This window comes from Garra rufa, chromosome 1 (assembly GCF_049309525.1).
Source record: "Garra rufa chromosome 1, GarRuf1.0, whole genome shotgun sequence".
Taxonomy (NCBI): Eukaryota; Metazoa; Chordata; class Actinopteri; order Cypriniformes; family Cyprinidae; genus Garra; species Garra rufa.
Genome location: NC_133361.1, coordinates 30,032,312 through 30,050,988, shown reverse-complemented (window position 1 = coordinate 30,050,988; position 18,677 = coordinate 30,032,312). Strand labels below are relative to the sequence as shown.

General features: G+C 37.5%; 1 protein-coding gene across 4 annotated transcripts in view; it reads right to left on the bottom strand.

Annotated features, from left to right (window-relative positions):
• The window catches only part of axin1 (axin 1), a 42,569-nt gene extending 30,200 nt beyond the window's left edge, over positions 1–12,369 (bottom strand). The window contains exons 1-2 of one of the 4 annotated variants that reach the window (XM_073838722.1): positions 12,050–12,369; positions 8,823–9,794 (exon numbers count right to left, since the gene is read on the bottom strand). In XM_073838722.1, the coding sequence (XP_073694823.1) occupies positions 8,823–9,700 (878 nt within the window). In that variant the 5' untranslated portion in view covers positions 9,701–9,794; positions 12,050–12,369. Of the gene's footprint in view, positions 1–8,822; positions 9,795–12,049 lie in introns of those variants that run through there. The other 3 variants (XM_073838712.1, XM_073838703.1, XM_073838730.1) reach the window with 3 other exon arrangements.
• Positions 12,370–18,677: the final 6,308 nt, after the last annotated feature.

Here is an 18,677-nt window from a genome sequence, read left to right as displayed (position 1 = left end):
GGGTTAATGCCTGTTCTCCTAGCTTGCTTTCTCTTGGAAGTGTCCAATGTTATCCTAATGACACATTTCTTTGACTAGTGGTTTAACTGCTGAAAATCGAGATGTAAATGTAAATTTACTGTCAACTTAATTTGAAAAAATAAAAAAATAAATCAAGATCATTTCACACTGAGGGACTTATATGCAACTATTACAGAAGGTTTAAACCCTCACTGACGCTTCAGACGGAACTCGATGCATTAAGAGCCAGGGGTGTAAACTTTTGAACAGAATGAAGATTTTGTACATTTTTCTTATTTTGCCTAAATTTCATATTTTTTCCATTTAGTAGGGATGGGACAATAAATCGTTGCAAAGCAAAACGACAAATAATTCAGCATTGATTCTGAGATTTTCCAAACACATCGCGATTTTTTTCTCAAATCGATTCTGAGCTTAGTTTGACACTGCTTGCTTTGGAAACAGCCGTGCTCTGCTTGTTTCCAAATCCTCACACGCACTTGAACCTAAAATAACCATTCATACTATTCAAAAAGGTTGAAGCGAATTACAAGGGTGTTCACAGTGGGCTGTGTTTACATTAACCTTGAGTCATAAAAGCATTCTGAGCCGAGGTGAAGTTACATGACTCAACCGAACGCACAAGTGCTCTTAAGCACTCTTGTCCGTGAGCGTTTGAGTGTGTGGATAAAAACTAGATTAGAGACCATCTGCTGTTAAAATCTAAGCTCAGAATCGATTTCAAAGAAAATCACGATGCATTCGGAAGATCTCAGAATTTTTCGCCCATCCCTATCATTTAGTACTGCCCTTCAGAGGCTACAGAAGATACTTAAGCCTCAGAAGACAAAATAAGTTACATTATCCCTGATCTTTAAATTCAATCCATTGTTTTTCCTTCTGAGGAATCAGTGAGCATTTGAACCTTCTGTAATAGTTGCATATGAGTCCCTCAGTTGTCCTCAGTGTGAAAAGATGGATTTTATAATTAAACAGTCATTATTTGAAAGGGTTCAAATTCACAAAAATGCTGAAAAAACACAGAATTTGTGGGACCTAAAGGATTTTTCTGAAGAACAGCAGGCAGTTCAGGACAAACTAGGGACTCATGAACAACTATCACTAAACAAACAATAAAAAAAAAAAACAGAGGTGGATCATTCAGCTAACAACACAGTATTAAGAATCAAGTGTATGTAAACTTTTGAACGGGGTCGTTTTTATGAAATTCATCTATTATTTTCTCTTGTGGACTATATGTAAACATCCTTTATGTGAAATATCATATTCAGGTAATTACTAAATCAAAAATATCATGCATTTTGTATGATCCCTCTTATTTTGGTAACATAATTAACATTTTACAGATCCTGCAAGGTGTATGTAAACTTTTGCCCTCAGGTTTATTTACTAATACTTGCGTTTTAATTATTTTTTATATATATATATATAAATCAATGTAAAGTGGAATATGATTTCAGCAAAACAAGGAATCACAGCATCCAGTCATGAAAAATGTGATTTACAGTATAATGCAGAATGTCATGAAATATAGGCAAAATTTGGATGAATGAATCAAAAGTAGGGCAGTACACCTATGCCCGGTTTCATAGACAGGGTTTAGCCTAAACAAGGATTAGGCCATAGTTCAATTAAGACATTTAAGTAAGTTTTATAAACATGCCTTAGAAAAAAACATTACTGGTGTCTTGAGACAAAACAAAGGCACAGATTAGGGCTGCACGATTAATCGCACAATGTTGTGAGGTGCGTTTAGTCAATGAAGCCGGTACTTTGATTAGTAGTAAATCTCCATCACGTGCGTTCAGCTGGAGCGACAATTAATACACAGAGACGTAAATCACTGACAAGCTACGCCAAATCGCGCTCAAAATCGCATTCGATTGTGAGCGCGATTTGGCGTAGCTTGTCAGTGATTTACGCCTCTGAATGCTCCAGCTGAACGCAGCTGAACGCACGTGATGGAGATTTACTACTAATCAAAGTACCGGCTTCATTGACTAAACGCACCTCACAACATCGTTCGATTAATCGTGCAGCCCTAGCACAGATATATTTTAAGATCAGTCAGTGCACGTTTCCTTCAGCTGAAACAGCTCAGACTTACATTTTAGTCTAGGACTAGGCGTAAGCCATGTCTGGGAAACCAGAGGTTAATCTAATAATTATATAGACTAGTGTCTGTGAATGTTACTCTTAGCTTAATATATTAACAGAATGCTCTTTACAAACAAATAACCTTAATAATACAATTCAGAAAAAAATATATCTTATTGAATTTTGGAAAAAAACTAAATATTTCATAGGGCTATTTTTACTATTTTTATATAATTCATTACTGACCATTTCTGAATATTTACTCCAATAATGTTTACTTAATTGAGAAATACTTAAACACTACACACCATTTTTTCAGTTTAATTTCTTAATATCTATACTAATAATTTTTCGCTGTTCAAAAGCACAGTACTCACTTTTTACAGTGGTCTTGAAAACGTCATCAAGAATATGAATGTCTACTTCCCCCTACACCATTTTAATATTAATATCAGTGTTCTCTGCTTCCCTCAGACTGAATTTACCCAGCTAACGTACATCATGCCAACGGAGGCATGTAACAGAATCCAGGATGGCCAATATAAGCTTGACACAGAGATGATGAAAACAAGAGCAACGTAAAAAGGTAGCCAACCTTGAGCTATAGATTCCTTCCTGGAAGAACAGGTATGACACAAATCGAAATACTTCTACGGTTATTCATTACCGCACGGCACGCGTGTAATTTTCGCAAGACTACAAAAGGAGAAGGAGGTGTTTTGAAGTATGATTTCAAAATATGACATTCTCACTGTTTATACAAGGCTTGTTTATTGTGTGGCACCTGGGAACAGCCAGGCACTGCTTGAACCTCTCAAAAACCGAGAGAGAAACATCTCTTTATGACCAGCCTAAGCAAAGGGACAGAAAGAAACAGACAGAAACGAGAAAAATAGAGAACACGAGAGAGGAGGGGGGAGAGAGAGCGAGCGAGAGAGAGAGACCCAGGCTCTCCGCAGTCTCCAGTGATTATCCCTCGCTCTCAACCCATCCACGGTCTTCTAATGATTCAAGCAGCAGCCATGTCAATATTCACCGTATAAGAGATACCCAGAATCCTTCGGAGACGATCCCGAGCCTTCAGCAGCTCTCTCCACATGCCCAGCATTCCCCATTCCATTTGATTCTTCACAAAACAAAGGCTCCAAAACAGGCAGGGGGCATTTGGACTCTCTGAATCATTACTGCGATTCAAAACGAATCGATCTGCTTCTCTTCCCCCCAATAACATACACATGCCAACATCCAACTGAGCTAACACTTTAATTACTGTGACATCTCCTGCAAAAAAAAAAAGAAAAAAATCCAGCGCTAGAGTACGGAATAAAAAGCACAGGCACGTTAGGATTTAACTGGCTCCTCTTGCAGCCCATTACCACTTAAAAATCCTTGCATCCAAAGCAACTCCGCTGGGACAAAAGCATGATGCGCATTTGAAAGGAGCCATTACCTAGATGCAGGTTACATTGCTGCGCCCGAGATTTGTGCACCTCCCCACTTTCAGAATAATTATGAGCTCTTTGTCATTCCGTTTTACATGTGATCACAGCTGACTCCAGACTCCTACAGATTAAACCCTCAAAGGCAGCTCAGGAGCATAGGTAAAAGGAGATTCAGATCACACTTTACCTCTAATAGAGCCACATAGCACACAAATCAAAGAGAAAGCACTGACCGGCTACTGAACGACTGTCGTATCATGTCTTATCATATCATACCATCATACTCAACGTATAACAGTTGCAATTTCCTCTCAACAACATAAAGAAATCCATACACAATGCATATATAAAAACATGTACACTCTGTGAAGAGATCTTCACATTCCACTTTGCCATTTCCTCTTGATATTAGATGCAGACAGAGTAAACTCTTAGTTATAACAGCCATATTAATCTTAATTCAATGAGAATTACTATTAGATTTACTAAGGATTACTTATTTAATTCCAATCACAAAGATACTACAATTACGGCCAATGCTACTAAGCCTCTAGTCATTTTCTTATACATTACAGTTCAAAAGATTTGGGTCAATAAGGTTTTTTTTTTTTTTAAAGAAATTAATACTTTGATTCACCAAGGATGCATTAAATTGATTAAAAGTGACAGTAAAGACATTTATAATGTTACAAAAGACTAAATGCTGTTCTTTTGATCTTTCTATTCATCACAGAATCCTGATAATCCGCTGTTTTTAACACTGATAAGAAGAAATGGTTCTAAATGAGCATATTAAAATGATTTTTAAGAATCATGTGACACTGAAGACTAAGTAATGACGCTGATAATTCAGCTTTGCAATCATAGGAATAAATTACATTTTACAATGTTAAAACAGAAAACTGTTCTTTTACATTATAATCATTTTAAAATATAATACGGTATTTATGATCAAATAAATACAAGCCTTGGTGAGCATAAGACACTCAGTTTAAAAACTTATTATGGAGCCCAAACTTTTGAATGGAAGTTCGAAGAATGTAATCAATAAATGGGTGATATTACAATACTATATGTTTTCTAAAATGTAAAAATAAAACATCATACTAAAATCAATAGTTTTAAAAGCTCCCAGTGAATTTAAAACACTATTATAATATACTGTATAAAAATTTGAGATCTGTGTGTTGCATTTCCTTTCGAGTATTAAATGTAATACTTGTATGTTTGTTAAGATTAACTTTTTTAACGACATCAAAATGTAAAATAGCGGAAATGAGCAATTACAATTAAAAACTAAATACAGACAAATATATGCGACGCTGGACCACAAAACTTAAAAAGTGTCTTAAAAAGCACACGTATATTTGTAGCAGTAGCCAAAATTACAATGTATGGGTCAAAATGATAAATTTTTATTATGACAAATAAATATTTAGTAAATTTCCTACTGCAAATATATCAAAACTTAATTTTTGATTAGTAATATGCATTGCTAAGATCTTCTTTTGCACTACTTTAAAGGAAATTTTCACAATATTTTGATTTTTTTGCACCCTCAGATTACAGATTTTCAAAAAGTTGTATCTTGGCCAAATATTGTCCTATCCCAACAAACCATACATCAATGTGCTTAATTTAGCTGTCTATTTTCAAAAAAATTACGCTTATGACTGTTTTGTGGTCCAGGATCACATATCTAATATAGCAATCAATAACATAAACCTCTAATTTCAGCACATATCTACTATGCACTCCTACTTTAGTGCAAAAGATCAAAAACAGAAGCGAGAGAAAAAAAAAAAAACATTTTCATACTTATTCCTGCTGGAGCAAATTCCTCTCCTAGCATTAGATTAATATTTTGTCCAGCACTCTTGGTAAAGCCGAGGATTTATTTCTAGACTTAACGATACACATTACAGACAATCGCTGCGGCTTTATTACCAAACGAACTGGCAGTATATTTCCATACTGAGAAACTCCTGAATTCCCTCACTTCCTTTTTTTTGCCAGCAAATCAAAGACATATGACTCCAGCAAAATTTACATGCACGAAACCCTAAAGCATTTACCTAAAAGGCTATTTAAAAAATAAACGTGATGTCTTTCTATAATCCCAGCCAAATACTTCATGTAGGCCTAATGAAAAAATCATTTGAACACAGCCTCACAAATGCATTGCGCCCGCTAATTAAAAACACATCAGGTCCAGAGGCAACGGAACATACATTGAGCTGGGTGGAGAGTGGAGGGTGTTTCTGCGGTTTAACAATATCTATCTGTCATCGAGTCTTTCGTTTTCTCATGTCAAAGCTCGTTAAAAGAAGTACCCTTTAATGCATTCAAAAAATTTAAACGCCACGCAAAGCCCTCCCAACGCTAAACATAAACTGTCGGGAGAAGATGCGAGTCAAAAGGAGGAAGGGAAGAGGAAGATGCTGCAAAACAATCTCAAAGAGAGGCGCATTTCCTTTCAGAACACTCCTGGGGATGTTTCTCATCTTTATACCTCACCTGAACATCTAAAGCGCTGAGGTTTTGGACAGAACAGGGTTACTGCACCATCAACAGATGTCAAGGTTTGTCTCAGACAGTTGAGAGAAAACTGGGTCAACTTCTAGGGGTAGATTTCCGCAATTTTCAATCTCTTTGCGGGAGGAGTGCCAGCAGTGAACACAGTGCAGTTGAGCACATCAGAGCAACGGAGCACAATGTATGCTTGAGCATTTTACAGAGGCTAAATCAGGCTGTGTAAATCCTCCTCCTGCTCCTCCATGCCTGCTTAGAATTTAAGCTTTCGCACCGAGAGAGGAAAAACATGTTGTACAAATGCCGAAATTCACATTAAGGAAATGATCGTTCAGACTCTGATTGGATGACCTGCATTCAAAGTTAAAATACCACTTGAAATGAATGTGCCAAGTTGTATCACAGCTGGTCAAACGGTCAACAGAATAAATGTTTATTCTGACTGTGATTGTCAAACTATTGCCCTTTTAATGTTTAGTTTTAGAAAAGTAAATGGCTGTTCAAAGTAAATGCATTTACATCAGTGTTTCCCAACCAGGGAGCCTCAGAAAACATCTAAAGTTGTCTCAAGATAACTTGCAAATATTTTAAATAAGAAAAAAACACCATTAACAAACCAGAACTAAAATCAAGATTATTTAATTCACTTTAAGTTTTTTTTTTCTCCAATGAGGAACCAAAGGTCCCTTGGTCTTAAAAAAAAAGATGATTTTTAGATGTGTAAACAATGTAAAAGTTAAAATTTTACCTTTTTATGGAAATGTATACACATTTCAATGGAAGCCTGTTTTTGCCGCTGAATAAAAAGGTTATTTCAACTTCTCACAATTTTGACTTTTTTCCTCAGAATTGTGAGATATAAACTCGCAATTCTGAGAAATGGTCAGAATTGCGAGTTTATATCTTACAATTCTGACTTTATAACTCGCAGTGGTGCATTTTTAATCTCACAGTTCTGAGAAAAAAAGTCAGAATTGCGAGTGTATATGACGGAATTTGAATAAATAAAGTCTGAGAGATGTAAACTCACAATTGTGAGAGCATTTGAGTTGTGAGATAAAAAGTCAAACAAAAATTTTCTCTAGTTATGCCAAGCTCTAAAATATTTTTAGCAGATATAAATTGAGAGTAAAATTAATGTTTTACTCCTTATTAATTCTCATCCAGTAAATTAAAAACAACTGGAAAAATCACAGGACCTACGAATATTGTTATTTACGTTGTCTTTAAATATTGTTGTGAACGAAGAGGGAAGTCAAAAAGGTTGAGAAACACTAATTTACACACACATTAAAAGTTTAGTCAGACCAAAATTACACCAACCCAGTTTTTTTTTTTTCTTTCAACCCAGGAATGTTTAAGCGAAAACAAAGATTCAGTCATCATTTACTCACCCTCACGTCACTTACTTTCTTATATAGATCACAAAAGGTGATTTTGTTTAATTAAACAATTTGGTTACCACTGACTTCCACTGTATGGACAAGAACACTAAGACATTTCTCAAAATCTCTTCTTTTATGTCCCACAAAAAAAAGTCAGTCATATAGGTTGAGGGTGATTAAGTGATAGACTTTTTATTTTTGACTAAACTTAAAAGATGTGGCAACATGCATTTAACCCTTCTCATAATCAATTATGAGAAAATGCATATATGTGGACAGACAAAAAGCTGCTGTAGCTTGAATATATCAGCGCATGTAAAAGTAAAAAGTGATTTTACCATAGTGGAAACGTACGAACACATCATACCTGGAGTGGCTTATTGCTTTGAAATGTCATTGTGAAAGCACCTGTCGATATTTGCTTTTAAATCTAGGATGGAAAGCTTTGTAATCTTCAGCAGAGGCTGTTCAAAGGCCCACATGCACCGCTTTCTATTCCAGCAGGACAAGGATTAAAGTATTTAGCAGTCACATCTCTAAATCCCATTTTGCTCATATGGAGGGACTCGAGGCTCTGATGCATCAAGTGATTTGCTGTAAATTTCACAGCACGGCTTAAAAACCACGTCCCTCCAGATTAAACGATGTCGGTGCGACGTGGTGAGATACGTGCGCTAAAAGAGCACAATAGGCCATCAGAACCGGTGGCGAGGAATGCCGGGGGAATGTCTGAGCACAAAAAATTCATTACAAAACACAATACCTGAAGCATACATTCCAATACGCTCGCTCGGCGCGCAAACCATGGGTGGTATGAGGGATAGAGATCTGAACACTTTCAGAAACACACCAAATCTATACACAGCTGTGGGCTTCAAAGTGCATTAGATCAGATAGGTAAAACGTCCCTGAATGCATCTGTTCAATCTATACCTCCAAACTTTTTTGGAGTGCGCGCATTCTTTCTTTCTCTCGAAATATTCAATGCAGTTTCTTCCTTTGTGCACATTCTAAAGAGAATCCATGTTGTGGTTCTCCTGAAGAAACCTTTATTCTGCTGCAAAGCCTGCCATTCAAGAGACACCTGCATGGAGAACACAAAGAGTACCCACTTGCACCAACTCGCAGTAGGCAAAGACATCGCTGCGACCCGCTATCTGTCTTGCTACCTCAGTCGCAGCTACTTAGAGGTTTCTGCCTATACTGCATTCCTCTCATCTCCTGTGGAAGGCTGTGCTTAACTCAGATTCCCTTTTTATCTTTTTCTTCTGACTGCGCTTGCACCGCGAGGGGGGAAGGGGAATGGAAGAAGGGAGAGAAGCTTTTCAAAGCTGCAGGGATTTACCTGTACTCACGGTTGTCCTGATATCTTTTACTGTTGGCCACCCGCTGAGGCACCGTTTCCATGAGCAGCTTCTGGGTCAGCCTGTTGCTGGGAGTGGGGTCGCTTTCGTGGTTCTGCTCCTGCTCTTGGTCGCACCGCCACTCCTCGTCTTCGTTCAGAGTCGGCAGGTAGCCCGGCAGGGCTTTGCCATTGCCCGTCACTGAGCTCTGGTCGCTAAACAGTTTGGGACTCTCTCCGCCCGTCCTGGTGTATTCCAAGTAGATGTCGGACTTTAAAAACAAAGGGTAGGTGTTTTCTTCAATCATAGTCTGAATTTCAGTCTGCGCCTGGTCGAACATGGCGGGATCGATGTGGAGCTTCATCACGCAGTCCTTGATGAAGCTCTTGGTGGCTGGTTTGATCTGCCTGGACACGATGCCATTGTTATCCAAGATGTACTTTTTGTAAATGGCTTTCGCGAGTTTCAGCATCTTCTCGTTGCCTTCATTGGCCTCCTGCTTGCGGAAGCCGCTGCAGGCGAACCAGAAGTCCAGCAAGTCAGCGCATTCCTCCTGCTTGAGGAAAGTCCTGAAAAGGTGGATGCCATCTTGGTCGTCTAAAAGCGAGTGCAAGGACTCCGCCCACTTCAGGTAGGGTGGCGTCGGCGAAGCGCTACCCTCGGGCTCATAGCCCAGGTCCAGGTCGGGCCTTCTGGGCGTAGCAATGGAGGTCTCATTCTTGAGGCTCTCGCTTTTAGATGAGTAGAAACTGTGACTGTATTGCCGTACATCGCTGGACACCAGATCGCCCTCCTCCCCGGGGACCGGGGGTCTGGGGGCATCCTCAGTGAAGCCGCTGCCCACGTCTGGGAGATAACAGCCCGTCTCGTTTACGCTCATGCTCACAGTGTCCCTGCACCCTGTCCCAGTACAGCCCACAAGGCAGAAAGTTTATATCCAGACTTCTATTAATGCCACTGCGAAAGAATTCCTCCTATAAGAGAAGAGAGAGAGGCATGGGAAAAACATTCAGAAACGCTCAATCAATGTAAAACCCTGTGTAAAATAGTGCTGATAAGTTCATGTGGGTGTAACGTTTCATTTCAACAAACACAAATGTAACCCTGGACCACAAAACCAGTCATAAATCGCATGGGTGTATTTGTAGAGATACAAAAATACATTGTATGGGTTATTGATTTTTCTTTTTTATGCCAAAAATCATTAGTATATTAAGTGAACATCATGTTCCATGAAGATGCATCATACATCTTATTTATTCTAAATCTCAATTTCAGAAAATTATGACTGTTTTTTGTGGCCCAGGGTCACAAATACCTATAATAAGAGAATAACATTACAAAGACGACAACAACATGGTGTCAGCAATAATTCAAAATAATTTCATACCATAGTGTTTTCTCAGTATACTGGATCTTATGTGACAAGCTGTGTAACACTACGACATACTGTAGCAGAAATATCAAGTAAAACAACCATTTTTATATCAGAAATTGTCACAAAAAGCTAAATAAGCATGTACCCAAACAACAACAACTTCTGTGCATTAGTTGTCCGTGTTACAATATAAACACACCAATATTAATGAACAACATGTATATACTATAGATTTAGTTGTTTGCAATTATGCACAATTTAGTGTTATTACTATAGTATGTACATGTAACGTGACCCTGGACCACAAAACCAGTCGTAAGTAACATAGGTATAATTGTAGCAATAGCCAACAAAACATTGTATGGGTAAAAATGACCAATTTTTATTTTATGCCAAAAATCTTTAGGATATTAAGATCATGTTTCATAAAGATATTTTGTAAATTTCCGACCGTAAATATATCAAAACATAATTTTTGATTAGTAATATGCACTGCTAAGAACTTCATTTGGACAACTTTAAAGGTGATTTTCTCAATATTTAGATTTTTTGCACCCTCAGATTGCAGATTTTCAATTACTTGGAAAGCTTGGAAAATTGACCCTTATGACTGGTTTTGTGGTCTAGGGTCACATAAGTGTAACCAAACAAGAACTGCACATTTTTAACATTAAAGAGATACGAGTCAATTACACTGTAATAAAGGCTCCAATAGTACACCTTTTGGGCTATCTAGGTTTAATTACCCACTGCATTGCCCTACAACCCCATCAAACTTCCAGTGGCCTCAGGCATCTATCTTAAAGCAAAGATAGCAGAAAAAAGGGCAGCGATCATGGCAACAAACACTCTTGAACTCACCTGTGACACGCTTTATGACACCGACCATAAATCCAACACTTTCAAGTTCCGACCTTAAAACCTGTGACTGCCTGCCAACTAGATTTCGTCTGATGTTCTTGATAAGCGAGCTGAGGAGGAAAGAAACCTTGAGCTTTCCCAGTCAATAACTTTACCAGCGCGAACTTCAATGGCGATGAGCTAGCAGGCTAATCCAGCGCAAGACGCGAATTTATAAACATGCTAATGTTGTTATTTAAAAAACAAAGCCGAGCTAAACACCAGCCTAACTAGCAACAAGCCGTGATAAGTTGAAAACATAAATAGAGCAAACATCAACCGCATCAAAGAACGCATCGCGCGATGAGAGGAAGTACGTGCGGAGCGAGACCTTCCCGAACAAGTGAGAATAGATGGTGAAAAACACTTTCACCATCTTTGAGTGCAAGAGCCGACATTTCTACTCAGCTTGTTCTGCTGTTCCGACTCAACTAGTGTGAGAACACGTTGTCACAGCACGCTAGCCATCTTTAACCACTACAAACGCCGATATATCCGATCATCCCACTTACGCACGGGAAGAGAAAAACGGCCATCTAAAAACGGATCGCGTTCGCTGCGTTTTTCCTTCGCTGACGACATTATAACACCCCTTTCGCTGCCCTCACGATCTGCTTTGAAGTGAGCCCCACATTCATCGCATTCATGTCTCGGCCTCAGCAGCAGCAGCAGGAGCGGATGGGGGAGGGGAAAGTAAGAAACAAACTCCATACACACACACACAGCCAGGCCCTTCCGCAGCCCAGGGACTAGTGTGCAACTTTGCAACACTGATTTTCGCACTCCGGAACGCGCATTGCGCGCCGATAATCCGAGCGCTCGACCTCGCGGCGGATTCGAACGCGAGCAGCGAAAAAGCGACGGTGCATTTCATCTCTCTCTCTCTCCGCTACCGCAAACCCCCATTACACCCAAGCCAGGAGGAGGAAAAAAAAGTGTTCCGTACTGTACCTGTGAGAACCTACTTTCCGTTTTCGAGCGCATCGGGAATAGCGTTGTATGCGGCGAGATGTGAATCGTGTCATCGATGCGGATCCCGGAGTTTAAAAATAACAAAGAAAACAGTCGCTTCTCCACCTCTCCATGGCTGTCTCTCACACTCCTGTGCCCGTGTGCGAGTGAGAGAGCGAGCGAGCGAGTGAGTGAGAGAGGAGCAGGAGATGTGCAGCGCCGCGCACGGCCAGAAATCACACTGCCGCCTGGAGAAGAAAAAAAAGATGAAGGCGAGGAAACCCTGGAGTGTGAAGAGCGCCTTCGATTCACTTCCACTGCACTGTAAATGTGCTCTCAGAAATGCGTTTGGCCAATTAAACGATTTGGAGGTGAACAGCGCCTCGAGGAATGTAATTAAAATGATATGCGGATGCAGAGATAAGACAGAAGTCTTCTGGAAAAAGCTGTTTTATTCTACAATGAGCAGGTCGCCCCCTCATGGACGCCGCCATGTTGACATCACATGACCTGCCGTGTCACACAGTTCAACAGTTGCTGCTAGTTGTACTTATAATATTGTTTACTTGGTCCGAACCAAACAAACATACCAAACAACCCTGCTGAATAAAAGAATAATATAAACCGTGCCCATCACAGAAATTCCACTATAAATACCATTGCATTACAAACCATCAACTTTAAACCATTTAAACCATTAAAAATAGTTTCCCGCTGTGTGTTTTGACATACACTACCAGTCAAAAGTTTTTGAACAGTAGGGTTTTTAATGTCTTTTCAAAATAGTCTCCTCTGCTCACTGAGCCTGCATTTATTTGATCCAAAGTACAGCAAAAGCAGTAAAAATTGTAAATATGTTTACTATTTAAAATAACTGTTTATTATTATGTTAAAAGTAGATTTTTTTCAGGTTTCTTTGATGAATCTAAAATAGAAATCGTTGTCTTTATCATCACTTTTGATCAATTTAAAGCATCCTTGCTAAATTAAAGTATTAATTTCTTCCCCCAATTAATAAATGATACTGACTCCAAGCGTTTGAATGGTATACTGTATACGGTTACAAAAGCTTTTTTTAATTTCAGATAAAAGCTGATCTTTGGATCTTTCTACTCATCAAAGAATCCTGAAAAAAAATATACTCAACTGTTTTAAATGTTGATAATAATAGTTTAAAAAAATGTTTCTTGAGCAACAAATCAGCATATTAGAATGATTTCTGAAGGATCATGTGACACTGAAGACTGGAGTAATGATGCTGAAAATTCAGCTTTGAAATCACAGGAATAAATTGCATTTTAAAATATATTCAAATAAAAAGCAGGTATTTTAAATAGTAAAAATATTTCACAATATTATATTACTTCTTTTGCTGTATTTTGGATTAAATGAATGCAGGCTTGATCAGCAGAAGAGTTTAAAAACATTAAAAATCTCACTGTTCAAAAACTTTTGACTGGTAGTGTATAGTAGTGTTTAATTGATCTAAACCAAACAGACATACTAAATAATATAAAAACCAGACATAATGAACACTGGAAGAAAACAACCCTGCTGAAAACACAAAAAAAACAAATGGTTTCCACTACAAATGCCATTACAAACCATCAGCTTTTAACTATTAAAACCATAAAAATTGGTTTTCTGTAGTGTGTTTTGGCACATATTCCATTAGGATTTGGTGGTTTTAACAAGCCAGCAATAGAAGCCAACCAATTACCAGTAAAACCCCACAGGGTCTATTACAGTGTCCAATAAAACCAATACACCTCCCATTATAACCAGTAAAACAATTACAAATTTTGGGGAAACAGCAGGGAAAACTGTTGAAACATGTAAGCCGACTAGTAAATTTCCACCAGGGCCGGGGCATTTCTAGACTTTCATCAGTTAAAAAATATTTAGTATTTAAAAAAAAATATTTTGTATATTGAGAATCATATCATTTTTAAATACTGTTTTTGACTATAAATGGATATGAATCGTCTTTAAAGAGGCATTAAAAGCATTAAAGAGCTGCTTTGTAGTTGACAAATGCTAGAAGATGCTTTCAAGTTTTGTTTCATCCATAATAAATATCAACCTCATCCAGCTCTTTTTATTTTCTCTCTATAAAATATTAAATTTCTATTGCGATATTAGAAACCGCAGCAAGCTTTTTAAAACGAGTAAACTGTCCTGATGAATCCCACTGTTCTAATTCTAAACAGCTCATAGAAAACATTGATTGCTGAAATATTATCAGAAAAAAATTATCACAGGTAGGTGTATGGTAATCTTTATATTAGTATTTATCAGTAATGTTTTACTAGGGCACAGTGGTGTTTTAAAAAGCTGACGCCTCTGGCCAGGAAAAGTTCACAGACATTTCCTTTAACCCTAAAGCAAAACACAATTCAATGCGTTGTTCAAAATACAGGTATGCGAAAAATCAATATGGAAAATTCGCTCATATTAACACAGTAAATAGACCTAATAGTCAGGGTAGAGCCATATTTCATTTTTTGGACTGAAAACAAAGCTCTGAGGCATAAGTAGAGTGTGTTCATTGGATTGCATTGTTGTTTAACAACATACAAATTCTAACAAACTTTTTGAGGTTATTAAATTTCGTGTGACTCACACTGTAAAGACTGCAAGACTATACAATGCACCTTCTTTATCATCCACATAAAAATTCAATATGGCATCTACCATGGATTAAATGAATAGTTCACTTTGAGAACAAAAATGTACAGATAATGTACTCGCCCCCTTGTCATCCAAGATTTTCAAGTCTTTTTTTCTTCAGACGTTAAGAAATTATGTTTTTTGAGGAAAACATTTCAGGATTTCTTTCCATATAATGGAGTTCTATAGTGCCCCTGAGTTTGAACTTACAAAATGCAGTTTAAATTAAGCTTCAAAGGGCTCTAAATGATCCCAGCCGAGGAGGATAGGTCTTATCTAGTGAAACAATCGGCTATTTTCTAAGAACTTTTACAACTTGTATATTTTTTAATCTCAAATGCACGTCTTGCCTAGCTCTGCGTGAACTCTGTGTATTCCAGTTCATGACAGTTAGGGTATGTCGAAAAACTCTCATCTAATTTTCTCCTTCAACTTCAAAATTGCACTACATCGCTGCAGAAGTACCGACCCAGTGTTTACAAAGTGAGCATGCAAATAAGGTCAAACACCCTTTACAAAAAAAGGTAAAACAGCGATGTAGGGTGATTTTGAAGTTGGAGGAGAAAATGAGATGGGAGTTTTTCGACATACCCTAACTGTCTTGAACCGTAATAGAGTACACACAGCTAGACAAGATGAGCATCTGAGGTTAAAAAGTATATAAATTAATTTGTTTTTAGAAAATAACCAATCGTTTTGCTAGATAAGACTCTTCTTTCCTCTGCTGTGATTGTTTAGAGTCCTTTGACGCTGCATTTTGAAAGTTAAAACCATAGAAGGCACCATAGAAGTCCATTATATGAAGAGAAATCCTGAAATGTTTTACTCAAAAAACATAATTTCCTTACGACTGAAGAAAGACATGAACATCTTGGATGACAAGGGGGTGAGTACATTATCTGTACATTTTTGTTCTAAAAGTGAACTACTCCTTTAAGTCTATTGTGCATATTTTTTACAGATTTTACTCAAAGTCTATGTACTACAGACACAATATTCCAACAAAGCCCGAGTCATCCGTGTATTTTTGAGTGATCAGCATGTGTGAAATCCACTAGTTATAAAAAAAAAAGTATCCAAACAAGCAATCATTCTTTGCTATAGTGATGAAACATAAGCAATGACCTCCGGCTTCAATATATACAGACCAAGGATAAACAGCAGGACATCAAACACAGAGTGCAAATTCACAACAGTCACAGCTGCCACGCTGCAAAACGCCTCCAGAACCACTAAAAACATGCAAAAAAATCGTGAGAGTGAATACGAGAATCTGCATTATGAGAACATGTAGTCTAAGACAAAATAAACAGATAAAAAGGAACAAAAAAGACAATTAAACAGCCTTAATGTAAAGATGCAGCAGTAAGTAAACAAACTTCATCCAAACCGACAGGTCAAATGCAAACAAACTGCAGATGTCTGTATGATTTAGACTCAAGAATAGGCCGTATTTGTGCACAGCTGTATGTATGTTGATTAGTACAATCATAGTGGACTATAACCTTGTAGAAATTATCTCAGTTTTCCATCTGCAAAGTCATTGACACACATTTCACGGCTCTGTCGTGACAGCTCGAACATGCTATCTGTTTTTAATTCTTTCCAGTTATCAAGGTGCTGTAATCTAACCAGGTTTGTGAGACGGTTGCCAGGCGTAAGTAAATCCCTTCCTTTTGTGTGCAATATATAAATATTGTTTACGCGTAAAGTTCTCGTACAACCTTCAATTAAACATACTAAAAAAATGACTAAAAGCCTAAGCTTAGCACAGTAAAACATGAGAAACCTGAGTATGCAAAAGCTTCCACAACTCTCTCAGTGAGAGAAGAGATTAGAATCAAGGTACATTTCGGATTGTATCTCTCCATCTGACAAAAGATGAAAGCACTGGGGTAAAAGAAAGAATGCAGGAGATTTAAACACTGTTCTTTTCTTTCAGTCATGAAAAAGCATGCAGCAGGAAGTATGTCTCTTTATAATCCTGCTCAAGAATGGTTTTAAATCTTATAAACCGTACAGATATTAATGGAAATACAAATCGCATTTGTAGCTTATTGAGGGCTAAGAGCAAGAAATGTGTCATCGGTGGACACAGACAGACAGGCGAACACTGCATGTGAGAAAGTCAGAAGGTAATTCTGGATTTATGAGTTAGTTCAGTGAAGGAACAAATGTCTTATGACTTAGTACAGGCCGTGTGGTGTTAAAGGACCTTCCTTTGAAAAAATTAGCAGGCCTTAAAGACGAATATTACTATTATGCTCTGAACCTCTGAAGTTATGACTCAACACCTGGATATAATCAGGCATGTAATCTCATGGATTCATTGCAAAAAGATCAAAGGCCTTTGGAATGTGAAGCCCTGTTCCTCCTTTTTATGACTTTATTTGATTAGCTCATCTGAAAATGAAAGAGTGGTTTGTGTGGAACCATGAATTTAATGACATATTACAAATTGCTCATGGGAAATCAAGACTGGGTGTAGTTAGGCATTCATCTCGGAATTTGACACACCTTAACGTTCACAAAAGAACATTTAAGGAACATTTGTCAAGGTTTGACGAGCCAGGGTCACAAAAAATAAAACTTTCTAGGAAATTTTGATGACCATCCCAAATGAATGCTTTATTTGCTTTTTGCACTGCTATTCAGTGCATTTGGAAATTGTGTTTTTTTTTTTGTTCACCAAGGCTGTATTTATTTGATCAAGTTACAGTTAAAACAGTAATATTATGAAATAATATTATAATATAAAGTAACTGTTTTTTTTTTTTTATTTGAACATATTTTAAATTGTAATATATTCTTGTCGTCACATGATCCTTCAGAAATCATTTTAATCTGCTGATTTGCTGGTCAAGAAACTTAATGCTTAATATGTTTTTTTTTTCAGGATAATTTGATTAATAATGTTTTGTAACATTATAAATATCATTACTGTCACTTTTGATTCATTTAACGTGTTCTTGCTGAAATAAAATTGTTAAAAACATCTTATTTACACCAAAAACGTAGATGCTTAATATTTATATATCTCTCATGGGTGTCGCGATATACTGGTATTGACCATAATTGTAATATTTAAATAACGAAAAATTGTTATTGTGTTACTTAGGGGTGTCGCAATATACACGTATTGGCGATATTTGAAAATGAATAGTACATATGCGATAATACACTCTTAAAAATAAAGGTGCTTTAAAAGGTTCTTCACAGTGATGTCATAGAAAAAACATTTTTGGTTCCACAAAGAACCATTCAGTCAAAGGTTCTTTAAAGAATCACCCCTGCTGATAAAAACAGCTAAAACCAGCCTAGGCTGGTTGGCTGGTCATATGCTGGTTTGGTTTTAGAGGGGTTTTGGCCACTTTCCCAGCCTGACCAGCCTAGCCAGGCTGGGAGACCAGCTAAAACCAGCTACTTTCAGCTTAAACCAGCTAAGACCAGCCAACCAGCCTAGGCTGGTTTTAGCTGTTTTTTCAGCAGGGATCTCTTTCTTACCCTTTCATAATCTGAAGAACCTTCTTCTCTGATGAACAGAACGGTTCTTTAGATGTTAAAGGTTCTTTATGGAACCATTAGACAAAAAAGGTTCTTCTATGGCATCGTGAAGCACCTTTATTTTTAAGAGTGTATGACATATAATAATCCAGCAACATTATGGATCGTTAAACTCTCACGTGTGATTTATTTAATTCATACTCAACACCGGAGGGAGCATTAGCACAGAAAGTCCACAAGTGAGACTCATAGAAGCAATGAAACAAATTGCTTTCCAGGAAATCCCTTATATGGACAAAAGCATCCAACTGTCGCTGTAGCTGAAAAAAAAAATGCAGACAGAAATGTTTGGTATGATGAAATATGACGAGAATCAGCACACGACTATTATGGTTTATCTGTGTTGTTCAAGCCATCTCTCAGGAATTTTCATATGGATAATGTATAATTTTAT